This window comes from Neoarius graeffei, chromosome 28 (assembly GCF_027579695.1).
Source record: "Neoarius graeffei isolate fNeoGra1 chromosome 28, fNeoGra1.pri, whole genome shotgun sequence".
In the NCBI taxonomy this organism is placed as follows: Eukaryota; Metazoa; Chordata; class Actinopteri; order Siluriformes; family Ariidae; genus Neoarius; species Neoarius graeffei.
Genome location: NC_083596.1, coordinates 19,906,488 through 19,920,516, shown reverse-complemented (window position 1 = coordinate 19,920,516; position 14,029 = coordinate 19,906,488). Strand labels below are relative to the sequence as shown.

The 14,029-nt window shown below is 41.8% G+C and overlaps 1 protein-coding gene across 2 annotated transcripts in view; it reads left to right on the top strand.

Moving 5' to 3' along the window:
* The window catches only part of atp2a3 (ATPase sarcoplasmic/endoplasmic reticulum Ca2+ transporting 3), a 194,483-nt gene that overhangs the window by 44,630 nt on the left and 135,824 nt on the right, over nt 1-14,029 (top strand). For both annotated transcript variants that reach the window (XM_060912161.1, XM_060912160.1), the window contains 2 exons: nt 1,501-1,518; nt 6,202-6,284. In XM_060912161.1, coding sequence (XP_060768144.1) covers nt 1,501-1,518; nt 6,202-6,284 — 101 coding nt within the window. The remainder of the gene's footprint in view (nt 1-1,500; nt 1,519-6,201; nt 6,285-14,029) is intronic.

Genomic DNA, 14,029 nt, shown 5'->3' with positions numbered 1-14,029 from the left:
CAGCTGGGATAGGCTCCAGCTTGCCTGCGACCCTGTAGAAGGATAAAGCGGCTAGAGATAATGAGATGAGAATGAGATTTCTCAGGAGAATAGCATTAATTTTACAGCACGGATAGCGATAACGACAGTGTTGACAGTGAAAGCGAGTTTTACTACCCTGAGGAAGAAGAAATAAAAAAACATTTCAGGAGAAAGCTAAAAACCTCTAACTTGCTAACGCTGAGCAAAAACATGGCTGAATCCTGAATGACTCAATTTTGTATAAATAGGGGACTACATAGGCGGCAAAATGTAGTTTTATTTTCCTGCCATGGAAGTGCACTTGTATACCGAGGAGGAAGCAATTTGCATTACAGCCGTGAATGAGGATTCAAAATGGCGGCTCGGCTCGGTTTTCCCTTTCTGGCGCTCTCGTTTTCTGTTAGAATTTGGTAAAGGAAAAAAAATATATTATTTACCAGCTTAAGGTCGGTCCGTATGGTGAAATACCGTGACCTCGGCCCAGAGGGCCTCGCTCAGTACTTTCAAGACCTCGGTCACGGTATTTCACCATACGGACCTCGCAGCTGGTAAAGAACATATGTAAGCTGCAACAGGTTTTTTTTTTTTTTTTGTTAAAACACATGGTGGAAAATGAACATTTCTACTTTTACAATGTGCTCTAAAAGCAAAATAGTTGAGACAGTCCTAGGAGACACGATCACTAAAAGCACTTTCATGAAACATTATTGTAAATGTTCTGAAAAGATGAACGCTTCTGAAACAAACGCAGTTTTTCTGAAGGTTTGTTAAGGTCTATTTACAAACGGAACGTGAGGAAAGAATGAAAAAGTAATTCCATATTTGTAAGTGATGACCGTATACCACTGATGCACTCAGAAAAGCGTGTTGTGATGTAAATTTTTGTTGACATCAGTATCATATTGTCTCATCCCCCAGCTTTCTAAATGTAGGCTTTTGTTGTAAATTCAGGAAATTTTTTTTTCTTTTTTTTGAAATTGTTGAATCACAAAAACATGTGTGGCTTTTGTGCTACTGTTGATGGCAACTTGATTGAAGATGTTCTTATTTGGGTTGCCTTTTATTATCTCTCTCGTGCACCGAGGAGCTGTTGTCATCCTGAAGCACTCACGCGTCACAAACAAAGAGCGTTCGTTTGGATCCTATTTTCCGCTGGCTGTATCGCCTGCTATCAGGCCGAAGCAGGAGAAAAAGTTGACTGTCATTCTTTTGGAGGACAGAGTGATTTTCTTCCAGCCAGAATCCCCTCAGTAATCCCCGAATCTTAGAGCAGATCACCGCACTGTGTCTTTGTGTAATTAACTTTTGAGTCGAAGGATAAAGCAGCTCGGGCACCGAGCCGACATGACGAGAACAAAACGGTGCTGTTTGAACAAAGCGTTTGCAATGTGATTTGGCTAACACCTCTCTCTCTCTCTCTCTCTCTCTCTCTCTCTCTCTCATTCCTCCATGGTTCACGCTGGGTGGCTGGATGGACAGAACTCCCTGCGGAGGAAGGTAAATATTGATCTTTCCATCTCATTATTACTGCTCTGTCTTTGAGGGGCGCTGTTCATGCGAGGCCAGGCCATCTATCTGTTTTACTAGAAAAAGATGCGTCATGTCTGAGAGTATATTTGTGCACGCACGTGCGTGCGCGCGCACTCCTCCTCATCTTCCTGCCCCCGTACAACTTTATCTGTAAGATCCGGCTTCTTAAAACTCTCATTGAATTGAAAACCTCAATCTTTAAAAAAAAAAAAGGGGATGTTGATGTTTTCTGGCGTTCAGGTGCGCTCATGCTATGAGGCACAGCGTCTTCTACAATATAATTATCTTCAAATAGATTGCGTCCACCCAAAAAAAAATCAATATCAAATTCAAAAGATCCGCCAGTGTTTACGCTGGAAAGGTTCTCCGTAATGTCACGATACTTTCTGCAAGGAAAAGTGTTTTAATTTTAACACAATGATGAGTAGCATGCTATAGATGCGCAATGGTGTAACATAGGGAAAAAAATTAAAAATTCAGGTTTTGATTTTATGTACTGAAATAACTATTAGGCACAATTTTTACAATATCTATATAAATTAGTTGTTTTTACCCATTTTAACCTTGAAATCAGCATTTTAATGATTACCCATAATGCATTGTTTATCGCGCTAAAACAAGCAAAAACGTCATAAGACAGTGGAAATACTACCTTTACTACCTTCACGTGGCGTCTTGCTCGATCGCACGTGCCTAGAAGCGTACCTTCTAGAACGTTCCTGGGTGGTCACGGACTGTCACGTAGCCTAGTTCGGTTGTGAAACTCGCTAGGATGGAGTATTTTTGCGAGTTTGGTTGCGAACTTTTGCGCCACACTTTCTCTATTCTCGAAATTTGTAACCTGAAACCCTACAAGAAATGTTTCATAATGTTTGGGATTTTGAAAAATGCTTCTAGCAAGTTCATTTCGTTGTATTTTTCCGTGAAACTTGGCATAAATCGTCCTTAAGTGATGAGTGTGACATTGTTATTTTGGTCTGGGTCACGGAGTTAGTTGGAAGCGGGAGAAATGAGTTTCTCAACTACAGCAGCACTTCTCACCATAGATGGCTGGCGTGTTTGACAGCGTTTGGGATTTACTAAATCAACTAAGGGCGTATTCACACCTACGTTGTTTGGTCCGGACCAAATGAACCAAATTTCCCTTGGTCCGGACCTTTTGGGTTGGTCTGCATACAAACCACCGAACTCTGGTCCGGACCAAACAAGCGGACCGAGACCGAGCTGCAAGGTCGGACTCGGTCCGGACCAAAGGAACCCTGATGCGGATCTTTTGGAGGTGTGAAAGCAGACCGGACCTAATCCGACAGTTTTGCTTTTTTGTACCTCGGGAGCTTCCGTCGTTTGTCGAGCATTATGGGAAACAGAGTCTTGACACTCCACCGCAAAGTGCAAACACTGTTTCAGTTGTCAAGGGTCGTTCAGTCACCAGTGGTAGGCGAGTACAAAAAATGAGTAGGGGGCAAACGTGGGCCGAGGAAGAAACGCGCACCCTTGTGGATATATGGGCAGATGTCCACATATCTGAGCTTTTGGAGAGAACACACAAAAATGCCAACGTGTTTGCTGTATTCAGTGAGAAAATGAAGGAGAAGGGGTTCACGCGCTCCCCAGAACAATGTCGGCTAAAAGTGAAGAAACTTCGTCAGACCTACATTAAAATCAGGGACATTCTTTCAAAAAGTGGCGGTACTAGTGACGCAAAAAAGAAATTCATCTATTGCGTGAAGAGCCAGAACTGTCACAACATGATGTGCGCTCATCAGCGCTATCCTCCGTAGCCGCCTTGCCCTTTGTCGTCGTCGTTGATAAATTTACTTGTACAACAGCATAGTAATCGCACAATTGTGAAAACAGTAAAAACTGGAAAAAACGTATAGCTTTGATGGCATTAAAAAGAATAACAGCACGGAAAGCCTCCATGACTACTTTTGAACTTAACGCTTTGTGCGCGTGTCGTCTCTGACCAATAGCTGAACGACCTCAGGGCGCGTGGCTTTGTTGACAGATTTTAGTCCGCTTACTAAAATGTACAGTGTGAAAGCGAACCGCACCAAAATGAAAAAATAAAAAAAACATTTGGTTTGGACCAAAGCAAGTGAACTATCGAACTATCCTGGTATGAATACACCCTAAGTCTCTAGATCTACTGAAGCTACGAGGATATAAATCACCAGGATTCTAATTTACTGGGTGAGAAGTATTATATTTTTTTTTAAAGGTTTATTTGTGCTACAAGTCCATGAAAGTTGGAATTGTTCGTGAAGGGGTTAGTTAGATTTTGGTAGCGTGACGCACACAAGAAGCAAAAGAAAAAACAAATTTTCTTCCGAATTTCCTTGCTTTATCAAAATTATTTTTGATACATTAAAAGACTGTGTTTATAATATTTAAGCGTTTTTTTTTTATTTTTTATAGAGAATATTTGATCAAAACTTTCAAAACAGCATTCAAAGTGATTTTTCACGGGTGTAAATGTTACGCGTGACGTCCATAATTACGTTAAATTTTAAGAACTAAAATTCTGTTAAAAATTCTAGATTTGTGCTATCATTCTGGGGTTTTGCTGAGTAATACTTTAGGGAGTTCTTTTACAATGCTGAAAATTCAATAAGTTTTGGTGTAATTCTAGAAAAGTTATTTACATTTTAACGCGCCTGATGGCGATTGTGCTCACACAGCGTGCTACTCATAAATGCAGTTCACACATTAATTAGATATGAGGTAATTATAACTTTGTTAATTTCACTCTCTGATGAAGAAACCATCCACATCTGCTATAGTCACAGCTAAGTGAGCTTAGTGACCTCATTTTATCCTAATAATTAACATGCACTATACAGGAAGACGTTGTCTGAAGTCTTCAAGCATTCCCTTGCGCATTAATTCATAATGTTGTATTTCTATCATAACCATGATACAAGTTTATTACACTTTGAATTGATAAACGAATCACGATTTATCATCATGCTGCGTAATCGTAGTTTTTCCTAGCTGTAATTACAGCGTTTTCGACAGCAACGGGTCCAATAATGTAAAATAGCAGAAATGCATGTGACTTCACTGTAGGTAGAAGTAACACAGCTCTAATACAGCAAAAAAGCAGATCTAAAATGGCAAAGCGCTGTAAAATGTCTCTGTGAGTAGCATAAATTTTTAATAAAAGGAATATTTTAGTTAATAGAATATTATATTTTACACCAGCCTTTACAAATGTGGGTAAATTATGGGTTATTAAGAAGATTAAACTTTTTTTTTTAATTTAACGAAAGGAATACTTAAAGAATAGGAAAATTTAATGTTGCTTTTTTTTTTCATTTAATTTTTTTCCCAAAAATATCGTGGAAAAATTGAATCATGAACCCAATATTGTGACTCGAATTGGATGAATTGTTACATGCCTAATGTAAGCAACTAACAATCAACAACAGTTACTCCTTTACATATTTAACTACTGTACAAATAGGGAAAAATGCAAGAGATATGTGTAATAAATAATTAGTTTCCTAATTACAAATGTACTGAAGTTTGTGTCAATCGGAAATCCTTTAATAATCCCGAGGGGAAATTGAGGAAAGTGTCAAGCATTTTATATAGACAGTATATAGACAAAAGCGAACGGGGGGAGTGAGCTTATTTACACTCCTAAACCATGGGTCAGGATGAAATGTTGTTACACCAAGTTGCCTGGAAGTCATACAGCAATAGTCGATTTTGCCGAGTTTGACACCTCAAACTTATTCTCTCCACATCTTCAACATCACGACTGCGTCCCGCCGATCCATCTTAACATCTGATCAGGCCGTAATTAGCTTGTTCTGAACGCCGTCGCGCTCTAGAGTGTCACTTCGGTGTCCTTTCAGTCCCAGTGCAGCCTGTTCACTGAGAAAGCTCCAAGTAAATGTTCGCAATATGCTTCTAAGCCCAAATGAAGTGACATTAAAGTGCATATTCTGGACCAATTTCGTTTTTTTTTTTTTTATATGAAAGTATGTCCCTTTACACGCTCATCCAGAAGGGTAATTTTGCACAAGGCCATCTGTCTACAGCAGAAAAAAAATAAAATAACAAAACGCGTCTGGAAAAATCCCAAGGGAGTCTGGAGCCAGATTCGTGACGTCACCTGCGGAAGCGCCAGCAGGCTGCGCGAGCTTTGCACGGTTTCAGTGCACAGCCTGTGTAGACCAAGCGCTCCCATTTCTCTCTCATCGTCCGGTCTTTTGGGAAACGATGAGTACTAATCCCATCAGGATTGGTGTTGCTACACCCTCCTACGATACATCTGTTAACCATTTTAATAATTACGTGATAACGTTGAAGAAATTTGCAGAAAACCACCAGGTCGTTTTCTCATAAACAAACCAGCGCTGACGTAGGATTCAGAAGGAGGCGTCCTGCACGCGACGTCACGAAAATCAATGTTTGCCGGGAAATCCAAATGCCAAGTTTTTTCAGAGGCGGACCAATTCGCCTCAAATGGCTCTTTTTCAACTGAATTTTTCTGGTATTGCGCAAGGTAAAAAAAAGTTGCGCAAAATGTGACGGATATTTGACCAAAGTTTAATATAAAATAGGAGAATTATATTGATCTTGCTCCTGAATTTACCCGTGATATGCACTTTAATGAGAGCGTGCATGGCTTTTCTGCAGGGAAGTCTCTCTGGGAGCTGGTGGTGGAGCAGTTTGAGGATCTCCTCATCAGAATCCTGCTGCTCGCTGCCTGCGTGTCATTCGTAAGTCCTTTTCAGTGTCCCTCTTTATTTGATTCATTTTGTTTGCTGGCATTGTTGTGTTGGTGATCTGGTTAAGTAAGTGTTCACATTAAGTATGTGGGTGTTAGAACTTGCCAAAGATTTTCAGGTATATTCAGATAAAAGTAAGTACTAGCCCCGGGTTATAAAGGGCTTGTAAAACTGGTTTGAGATCAGATCAGTTATCACTGTGCTGATGTATTTTCGCTTTGCCTGTTACGCAATCGCACTGAACTCCACAGTGCTATAATAATCATTTATGAAAGCTGTCAAAGTTAACACCTTTATCTTTAGTGGTACTGTATACTGCAGCGTACGGCGAACAGTTAAGGTATGGAGCAGAATATTAAAAAGACATTTACCACACAACTCGGTAGCATGAAGAAGCTGATTTGCTTTCAAAATCAGAACGAGCAGAAACCATGCCATGTACGTCCGGTTACTATACGGCGGTCAGTACACAAAGCCCACCGTTCTTTATTAATAATGCCACGACATTTACAATTTCCTTAGAATTCTAGATTATTTTGTTCTTTTGTTGTACATTACCTTTTTCAAACAAGTGTTGCCAGGCAAAGCAAACCTCGCCCAGCAGCACTTACATTACGTTCACACTGCAGGCTGAAGTGACTCAAATCCGATTTTTTTCGCCCATATGTGACCTGTATCCGATCTTTTATTGACAATATGAACGACACAGATCCGATTTTTTTCAAATCCGACCCAGGCCGTTTGGATATGTGGTCCTAATTCCGATTCCTATCCGATCTTTTCATATGCGACTTCAGTCTGAACCGCCAGGTCGCATTCATCCGACTTACACGTCATCAACAAGCCACAAACGTCACTATTCTGCGCTGAAGTAGGCGGCGGGTCTCTCAAAGTTACAACAACATGGCGCATGACACTTTTTCCTTTGAACGGAGGTTGCAGTCACTACCCCGCAGAACGCCTGAGCCAAAACCCTTGCCCTCTTCCTTCTCAACCTCCTCCTTAACATCAGGCTATTGTGCATGTTCTGGCTCCGTCGCAACAACAACTGCATCATCGCCAGGTACTCCATGCTGGCTACTGTCATACACAGGAAACTTTAAGTTACTTCCGTAAACACTGGCCATGCTCACTGCGTGTGACGTCGTCGTATCCTGCAATGCGCATGCGGAACACTTTTAGGTCGCTTTTCGTTCATACTGAGGATCACATACAAGTCGCATATATTTGTTAATGTGAACGACCTCACAAAAAAAAAATCGGATTTCACAAAAAAATCGGAATTGAACATTAAACCTTGCAGTGTGAACGTAGCGTTACTTTATACCGATATGTTGATTAAGGTTAATATTTCTCAATCATCAGCTGTCAGATTATAGTCCTATGAAAATCCGTGACCTTGAGTTTGACATTTCAAAGTCGTTCAAGGTCAAAGGTCATGGTGCCAAATGAAAGCCCATATGGCACTTTGTATAAGTTGATAAGGGTAAACATCTGTCTACCGTCAACCGTTTTCAAGTTGCAGCCCTCTGAAAATCCATGACCTTGAGTTTGACCACTCAAGGTCAAAGATCATGGTGCCAAATGAAGGGCCATATGGGAGTTCCTATATGCTCATAATAATAAACATTTGTCTATCGGCAACCGTTTTTGAGTTACAGTGGAAAATGTTATTTTGACTGAAAGATAAGATTAGATTAGATAGAACTTTATTGATCCCTTTGGGAGGGTTCCCTCAGGGAAATGAAAATTCCAGCAGCATCATTACAGGATAAACAGAGAATAGAAAATAGAGAGAACTTCTAGATAAATCAAGTATTGACACAAATTTTAAAAAATAAGATATGAAAAAAAGTCCAGCAGGAGAGGTATTGCACATTTACATATTTAAACTGAGATGATGTATCATTTAAAGAGAAAAATTAGGTGATTTTTAAATTTCATGACAACAACACATTTCAAAAAAGTTGGGACAAGGCCATGTTTACCACTGTGTGACATCCCCTTTTCTCTTTACAACAGTCTGTAAACGTCTGGGGACTGAGGAGACAAGTTGCTCAAGTTTAGGGATAGGAATGTTAACCCATTCTTGTCTAATGTAGGATTCTAGTTGCTCAACTGTCTTAGGTCCTTTTTGTCGTATCTTCCGTTTTATGATGCGCCACATGTTTTCTATGGGTGAAAGATCTGGACTGCAGGCTGGCCAGTTCAGTACCCGGACCCTTCTTCTACGCAGCCATGATGCTGTAATTGATGCAGTATGTGGTTTGGCATTGTCATGTTGGAAAATGCAAGGTCTTCCCTGAAAGAGACATCGTCTGGATGGGAGCATATGTTGCTCTAGAACCTGGATATACCTTTCAGCATTGATGGTGTCTTTCCAGATGTGTAAGCTGCCCATGCCACACGCACTAATGCAACCCCATACCATCAGAGATGCAGGCTTCTGAACTGAGCGCTGATAACAACTTGGGTCGTCCTTCTCCTCTTTAGTCCGAATGACATGGCGTCCCTGATTTCCATAAAGAACTTCACATTTTGATTCGTCTGACCACAGAACAGTTTTCCACTTTGCCACAGTCCATTTTAAATGAGCCTTGGCCCAGAGAAGACGTCTGCGCTTCTGGATCGTGTTTAGATACGGCTTCTTCTTTGAACTATAGAGTTTTAGCTGGCAACGGCAGATGGCACGGTGAATTGTGTTCACAGATAATGTTCTCTGGAAATATTCCTGAGCCCATTTTGTGATTTCCAATACAGAAGCATGCCTGTATGTGATGCAGTGCCGTCTAAGGGCCCGAAGATCACGGGCACCCAGTATGGTTTTCCGGCCTTGACCCTTACGCACAGAGATTCTTCCAGATTCTCTGAATCTTTTGATGATATTATGCACTGTAGATGATGATATGTTCAAACTCTTTGCAATTTTACACTGTCGAACTCCTTTCTGATATTGCTCCACTATTTGTCGGTGCAGAATTAGGGGGATTGGTGATCCTCTTCCCATCTTTACTTCTGAGAGCCGCTGCCACTCCAAGATGCTCTTTTTATACCCAGTCATGTTAATGACCTATTGCCAATTGACCTAATGAGTTGCAATTTGGTCCTCCAGCTGTTCCTTTTTTGTACCTTTAACTTTTCCAGCCTCTTATTGCCCCCGTCCCAACTTTTTTGAGATGTGTTGCTGTCATGAAATTTCAAATGAGCCAATATTTGGCATGAAATTTCAAAATGTCTCACTTCCGACATTTGATATGTTGTCTATGTTCTATTGTGAATACAATATCAGTTTTTGAGATTTGTAAATTATTGCATTCCATTTTTATTTACAATTTGTACTTTGTCCCAACTTTTTTTTTGGAATCAGGGTTGTACAGATCATTGTTCACCTATGCTGAAAATTGGAAGTCAACCATTGCAACCGTCTAGACGCTAGATTGTTAAACACCAGGTCAAAGGTCATGGTGCCAAATGAAAGCCCATATATGTTGATCTCGCTATCGCTAATCGTTTTCGAATTATAATCGTAAATATGCAAATTTTAGCAATGACCTCCCCCCCCAACATTTGACCCCCAACTGCTAAGAAAACTATGAGAGAGACCCCATCATGTAGCATATCCATGGAAGCAGAATTGAAAGATGAACATTTTGGAATTGGTTTGAAATGAATATGAAGGACGATATCGTGAAAAATAAAGTGACCTTTTTGGTGACAATGACCCTCAAAATGTTGGAGGTTCTATTTGAGACCAATGACCATCTATCCTGAAAGTTTCATGAAGATTGGTCCAGCCGTTTTCCCGTAATGTTGCTTACAAACAAACAAACTAAGAAACCCCACCGAAAACAATACCTCGTCCCCTGGCGGACTCCGTCCCAGGCGAGGTAATTACTGAGAGGGCTGGGCAGGTTTGGGTATTCAAACCTCACCCATGGTTTTTTATTAAAGGGTGAAGAACTGCCAGCATGCCATTTTTGTAAGACATTGGTGACGACCAAGCATATTTTACTTTGCTATCCTGGTGTAAATGCCAAAATGCAACGTTTTTACGTGTGAAATACTTTGTTGTTGAGAAGGTGCCATCACAAAAAGTATTAATTTGTCACGTTTTTAAGCAGCCCATTTAGTTATTTGTTTAAATGATTTTATTTGTTTATTTATTTATAAAGTAACTCTCATGCCTTTTTAGAAGTGCTCTTGTCATGATAGCCTCAGGTGCTGACATGGTGTTAAAAAAACAAAAAAACTCACTCACTATAAGGCTGGGCAATATATTGATAAATTATCATCATGATGTCAGCCAACTGATGATCGTGAGTATTGTGTTTTAGGCGAAATATCAACTTTCCTCCAGAAATGATGAGTGTTTTTACCCCCATGAATATGTATAATGTAGCATGATGCATTCAGTTGGTCGGGTTCAATGCCCGAACTGATGATCACATCAGTTTTTCTTTGGCTAATCAGACACAAGGTACGCCACCACTCTTGCCGGAGCGGTTGGGGGTTAGGTGCCTTGCTCAAGGGCACTTAAGTCAATCCTGATAGTCTGGGGAATCGAACCAGCAACCTTTTGGTCCCAAAGCTGTTTCTCTAACCATTAGGCCATGACTTCCCAAATGCATGACTTCCCATGATGCATAGAACTAGCTTAATAAATATTGGACCTTGTAACACTTGTTGGTTCGTGGCGGAAATGAGGAGTCGGGAGGCAGGCTTGCGATAACTCCCTCCTCGCACCTCGTCTCGTCACGCATAAGGCCCCTACACTTTTGCGCCATCTCGCCCTATCCTTCGCACAAACTCTGGTTGGTCCCACGACCCCCATCCCGCCTCCTTCCTCTCCTCCTCCGCAGTTCTACGCCATGTTGTTTTTGGTCGCCCTACTTTCCGTCTTCCATCGGGAGTCCAGGACGGTGCCGTGACGCAATGATGACCTATCTGTATCCGCAACGCGTGGCCAAGCCACTTCCGTCGCCTCCTCGTCGCTGTCTTACTAACCCTTTTGAAGCCGCATAAACTGTTCAGCTCGTCGATGGACACGACGTATGGCCAGTATATGCCCATTATCCTCTTGAGGCACTTAAATTGAAATGAGTCCAGCTTCTCATTATCTGCAACGCTGGTCTTCCATGTCTCGCGTCTGTCCGTACAGCAGGACTGGCTCAACTAGCGTCTTGGAAAACCTGATCTTCACTTTCTTGCTGTACTGCTTGGATCCTCAAATCTTTTTCAGCCGGGCGAAAGTGGACTGCGTCTTTCCTAGTCTGTTCTGCATATCCTTGTCTGCTCCACCTTCATTGGTCACTGTCGCACGCAGGTCGTTTCCTCTACAATTGATCTTAAGGATCTCGGTCTTCTTTCTACTGATTCACAATCCAGTCTTACTAGCTGTGTCTTCAAGCTTGGTAGTTTTTCTCTGGTTTGTAGTTGTAGAGATGAGAGCAGTATCATGAGCAAAATCAAGATCTTCTAGCTGCTCCATCAACTTCTATCTAATTCTTGTGTTGGCATGCACGGTCGTCTGTCACATGACCCAGTCCATAGCTAGTAGGAAGAGAAACCCTGATGTTACGCAGCCTTGCTTCACTCCAGTCTTAACCTTGAACCAGTCTTCACTGGGATACCATAGGATTTGCATAACTTGATAACTCACAGGTGGTTTTTATTTTTTTTTTTCCCCACTTTCTATGCTTTTTTTGCGACTTGACTAGTTCAGCACATGCGCGCACTCTCTCTCTCTCGTGCGCGCACATGTACAGTACGTCTGGCTCTGTGCTGTTCCCCTCTCTGCCTCTGCTCACCAGCTCCTCTCTGAAAGAACACAAAAGACACACAAGTAAACAGGTAAGGCTCATCACGTCCTACCTGCTCGTTCGATCTGCCCTCTCTCAGTCCACAGCTGACGCTCGAGCGTGCCCCCACTGCCACAGGCCTATTACATTACCATCTTATTGTTGATGGTAGTAGGAGACGGAGGAGCAGGCACCTGATCATGGGTAGGGAAATAACAGGGCTTTATGAACCCAAAACTAGAGTAAGCAGCAGAAAAACCATATGGGAAACGAGCCTCAACACCAGGAACAAAAGCAAAGCACATACAGGTAGCGTTCCAGAGCAAAGAACAAAAACACAGCGTGAACGCGCAGCACTGGAGGTCCTGTTTGAGTGGCATGTGTTGGGATCAGCACGCGTTTATGAAAGGTGCCTGAGTATGAACTGGCCACAAGTGTGCACAAGTGTGTGAGCAGACCCTGGCTCTCCGGCATCAGTGTACTTACAAACAGTCTGCCTGTGCTGTCATGTTCTTTTGTCTCAGAACATTATTTTCATTGCGCAATATTTATCGTAGATATTTATTGTGAAAATGTCAGAAAATATTGTGGTCTAAGTAGTGGGTCGTATTGCCCAGGCTTATTTATTATATGCATGTTGGTTTGTCCACAAAATCAGCTATAAATCTGTAGTGGGGTGGGTTTATTTAATTTATTTTTTGCTAGTTATATGAAGTATGTAGCTGTCAACAACTAAAACAAAAAGGAAAATCGACTGTCTTGGAACTTCAAGGTCCTCGGCAACGGTTGGAGGTGAAACGTAGAATATCAACTTTATTGTCTAGAAGAACGACCCAAAAAGCGAATTCAATTTTCCTAGTGTCTAATTTGCACCCTTAAACTGAATAAAACGGTTAAAATGTACTGTTTTGCCCAATTTCCGAAGGTTTGTTTACATCTCACTTATGCGCACTTTCACCGCCAGGGGACCGCCGTTGTGACGTCATTCAAGCCAAACAGACCGGGAGCAGTTCTGTGTTTACTTGCGAACCGAGCACACGTGTACGGACTTTGGTCGTGAGAGGTTGTGTAAAATGTCTGATAGCGATTTTGAAGTAGGAACTCTCCAAATTGAATATTGAGAGGTGAAACCATACATGTATGAACCTATGGCCGTTGCAAAGCAATTGGTGAACGTGGCTCACTGGTTTGACCGTGCGGCCTCAGAATCGGACAGCGACTCGGCCGACTCTGATCACGGTGACCCTGGACCTCAAGACTCGCGCCCAAACAATTTATCCAGGTAGTTATGATAAATTCTTACTTTCGTCGTAATACTACATGGTAGCCGCGGGGTCTTAAAAGTCTTGGTCTTAAATTTAATATTCCAAAATTAAGGCCTTAAAAAGTCTTAAATTGCTTTGCCCAAGTCTTAATTTTTTAAACAAAGGTCGTCTTAAATTTACTCATACTATTCTACAATGTGAAAACGTGGGTTTTGTGTAACGTCAGTGAATTTCTTGGAGTATGCGCAAAGAAAGAAACAATATTGATACATTTTCGCACCGGCGCAATCGTTGGAGTCCGTGGTGGAGAGGAGACTCCGCGAATCGCAGCATGGGGAGGTGTCGTTTTAATCAGCAGTGGCTTTCAGATGAAAGATATCGTGATTGGGTGAGGGAGGTTCCTGGAAGCGACGTTGAAGCAAGATGCTGTGTTTGTCGAAAGATCTTCAAGTTGTCCACTATAGGTCATTTCGCTTTAGAGTCTCACATGAAGAGCTCAAAGCACATTGCATCTGCCCTCCACCGCCACCAGCCCATCGCTCAGTTCTGCACGGTTCAATCTCCGAATGCACCTGGAGTTGGCACTAGCACCACTGTCGAACGTCAGCAGCATCAGCCAAGCCAGACATCATCGGCAAGGCTAGCAACAACACAAGGGCCGAGCAGTGGCATG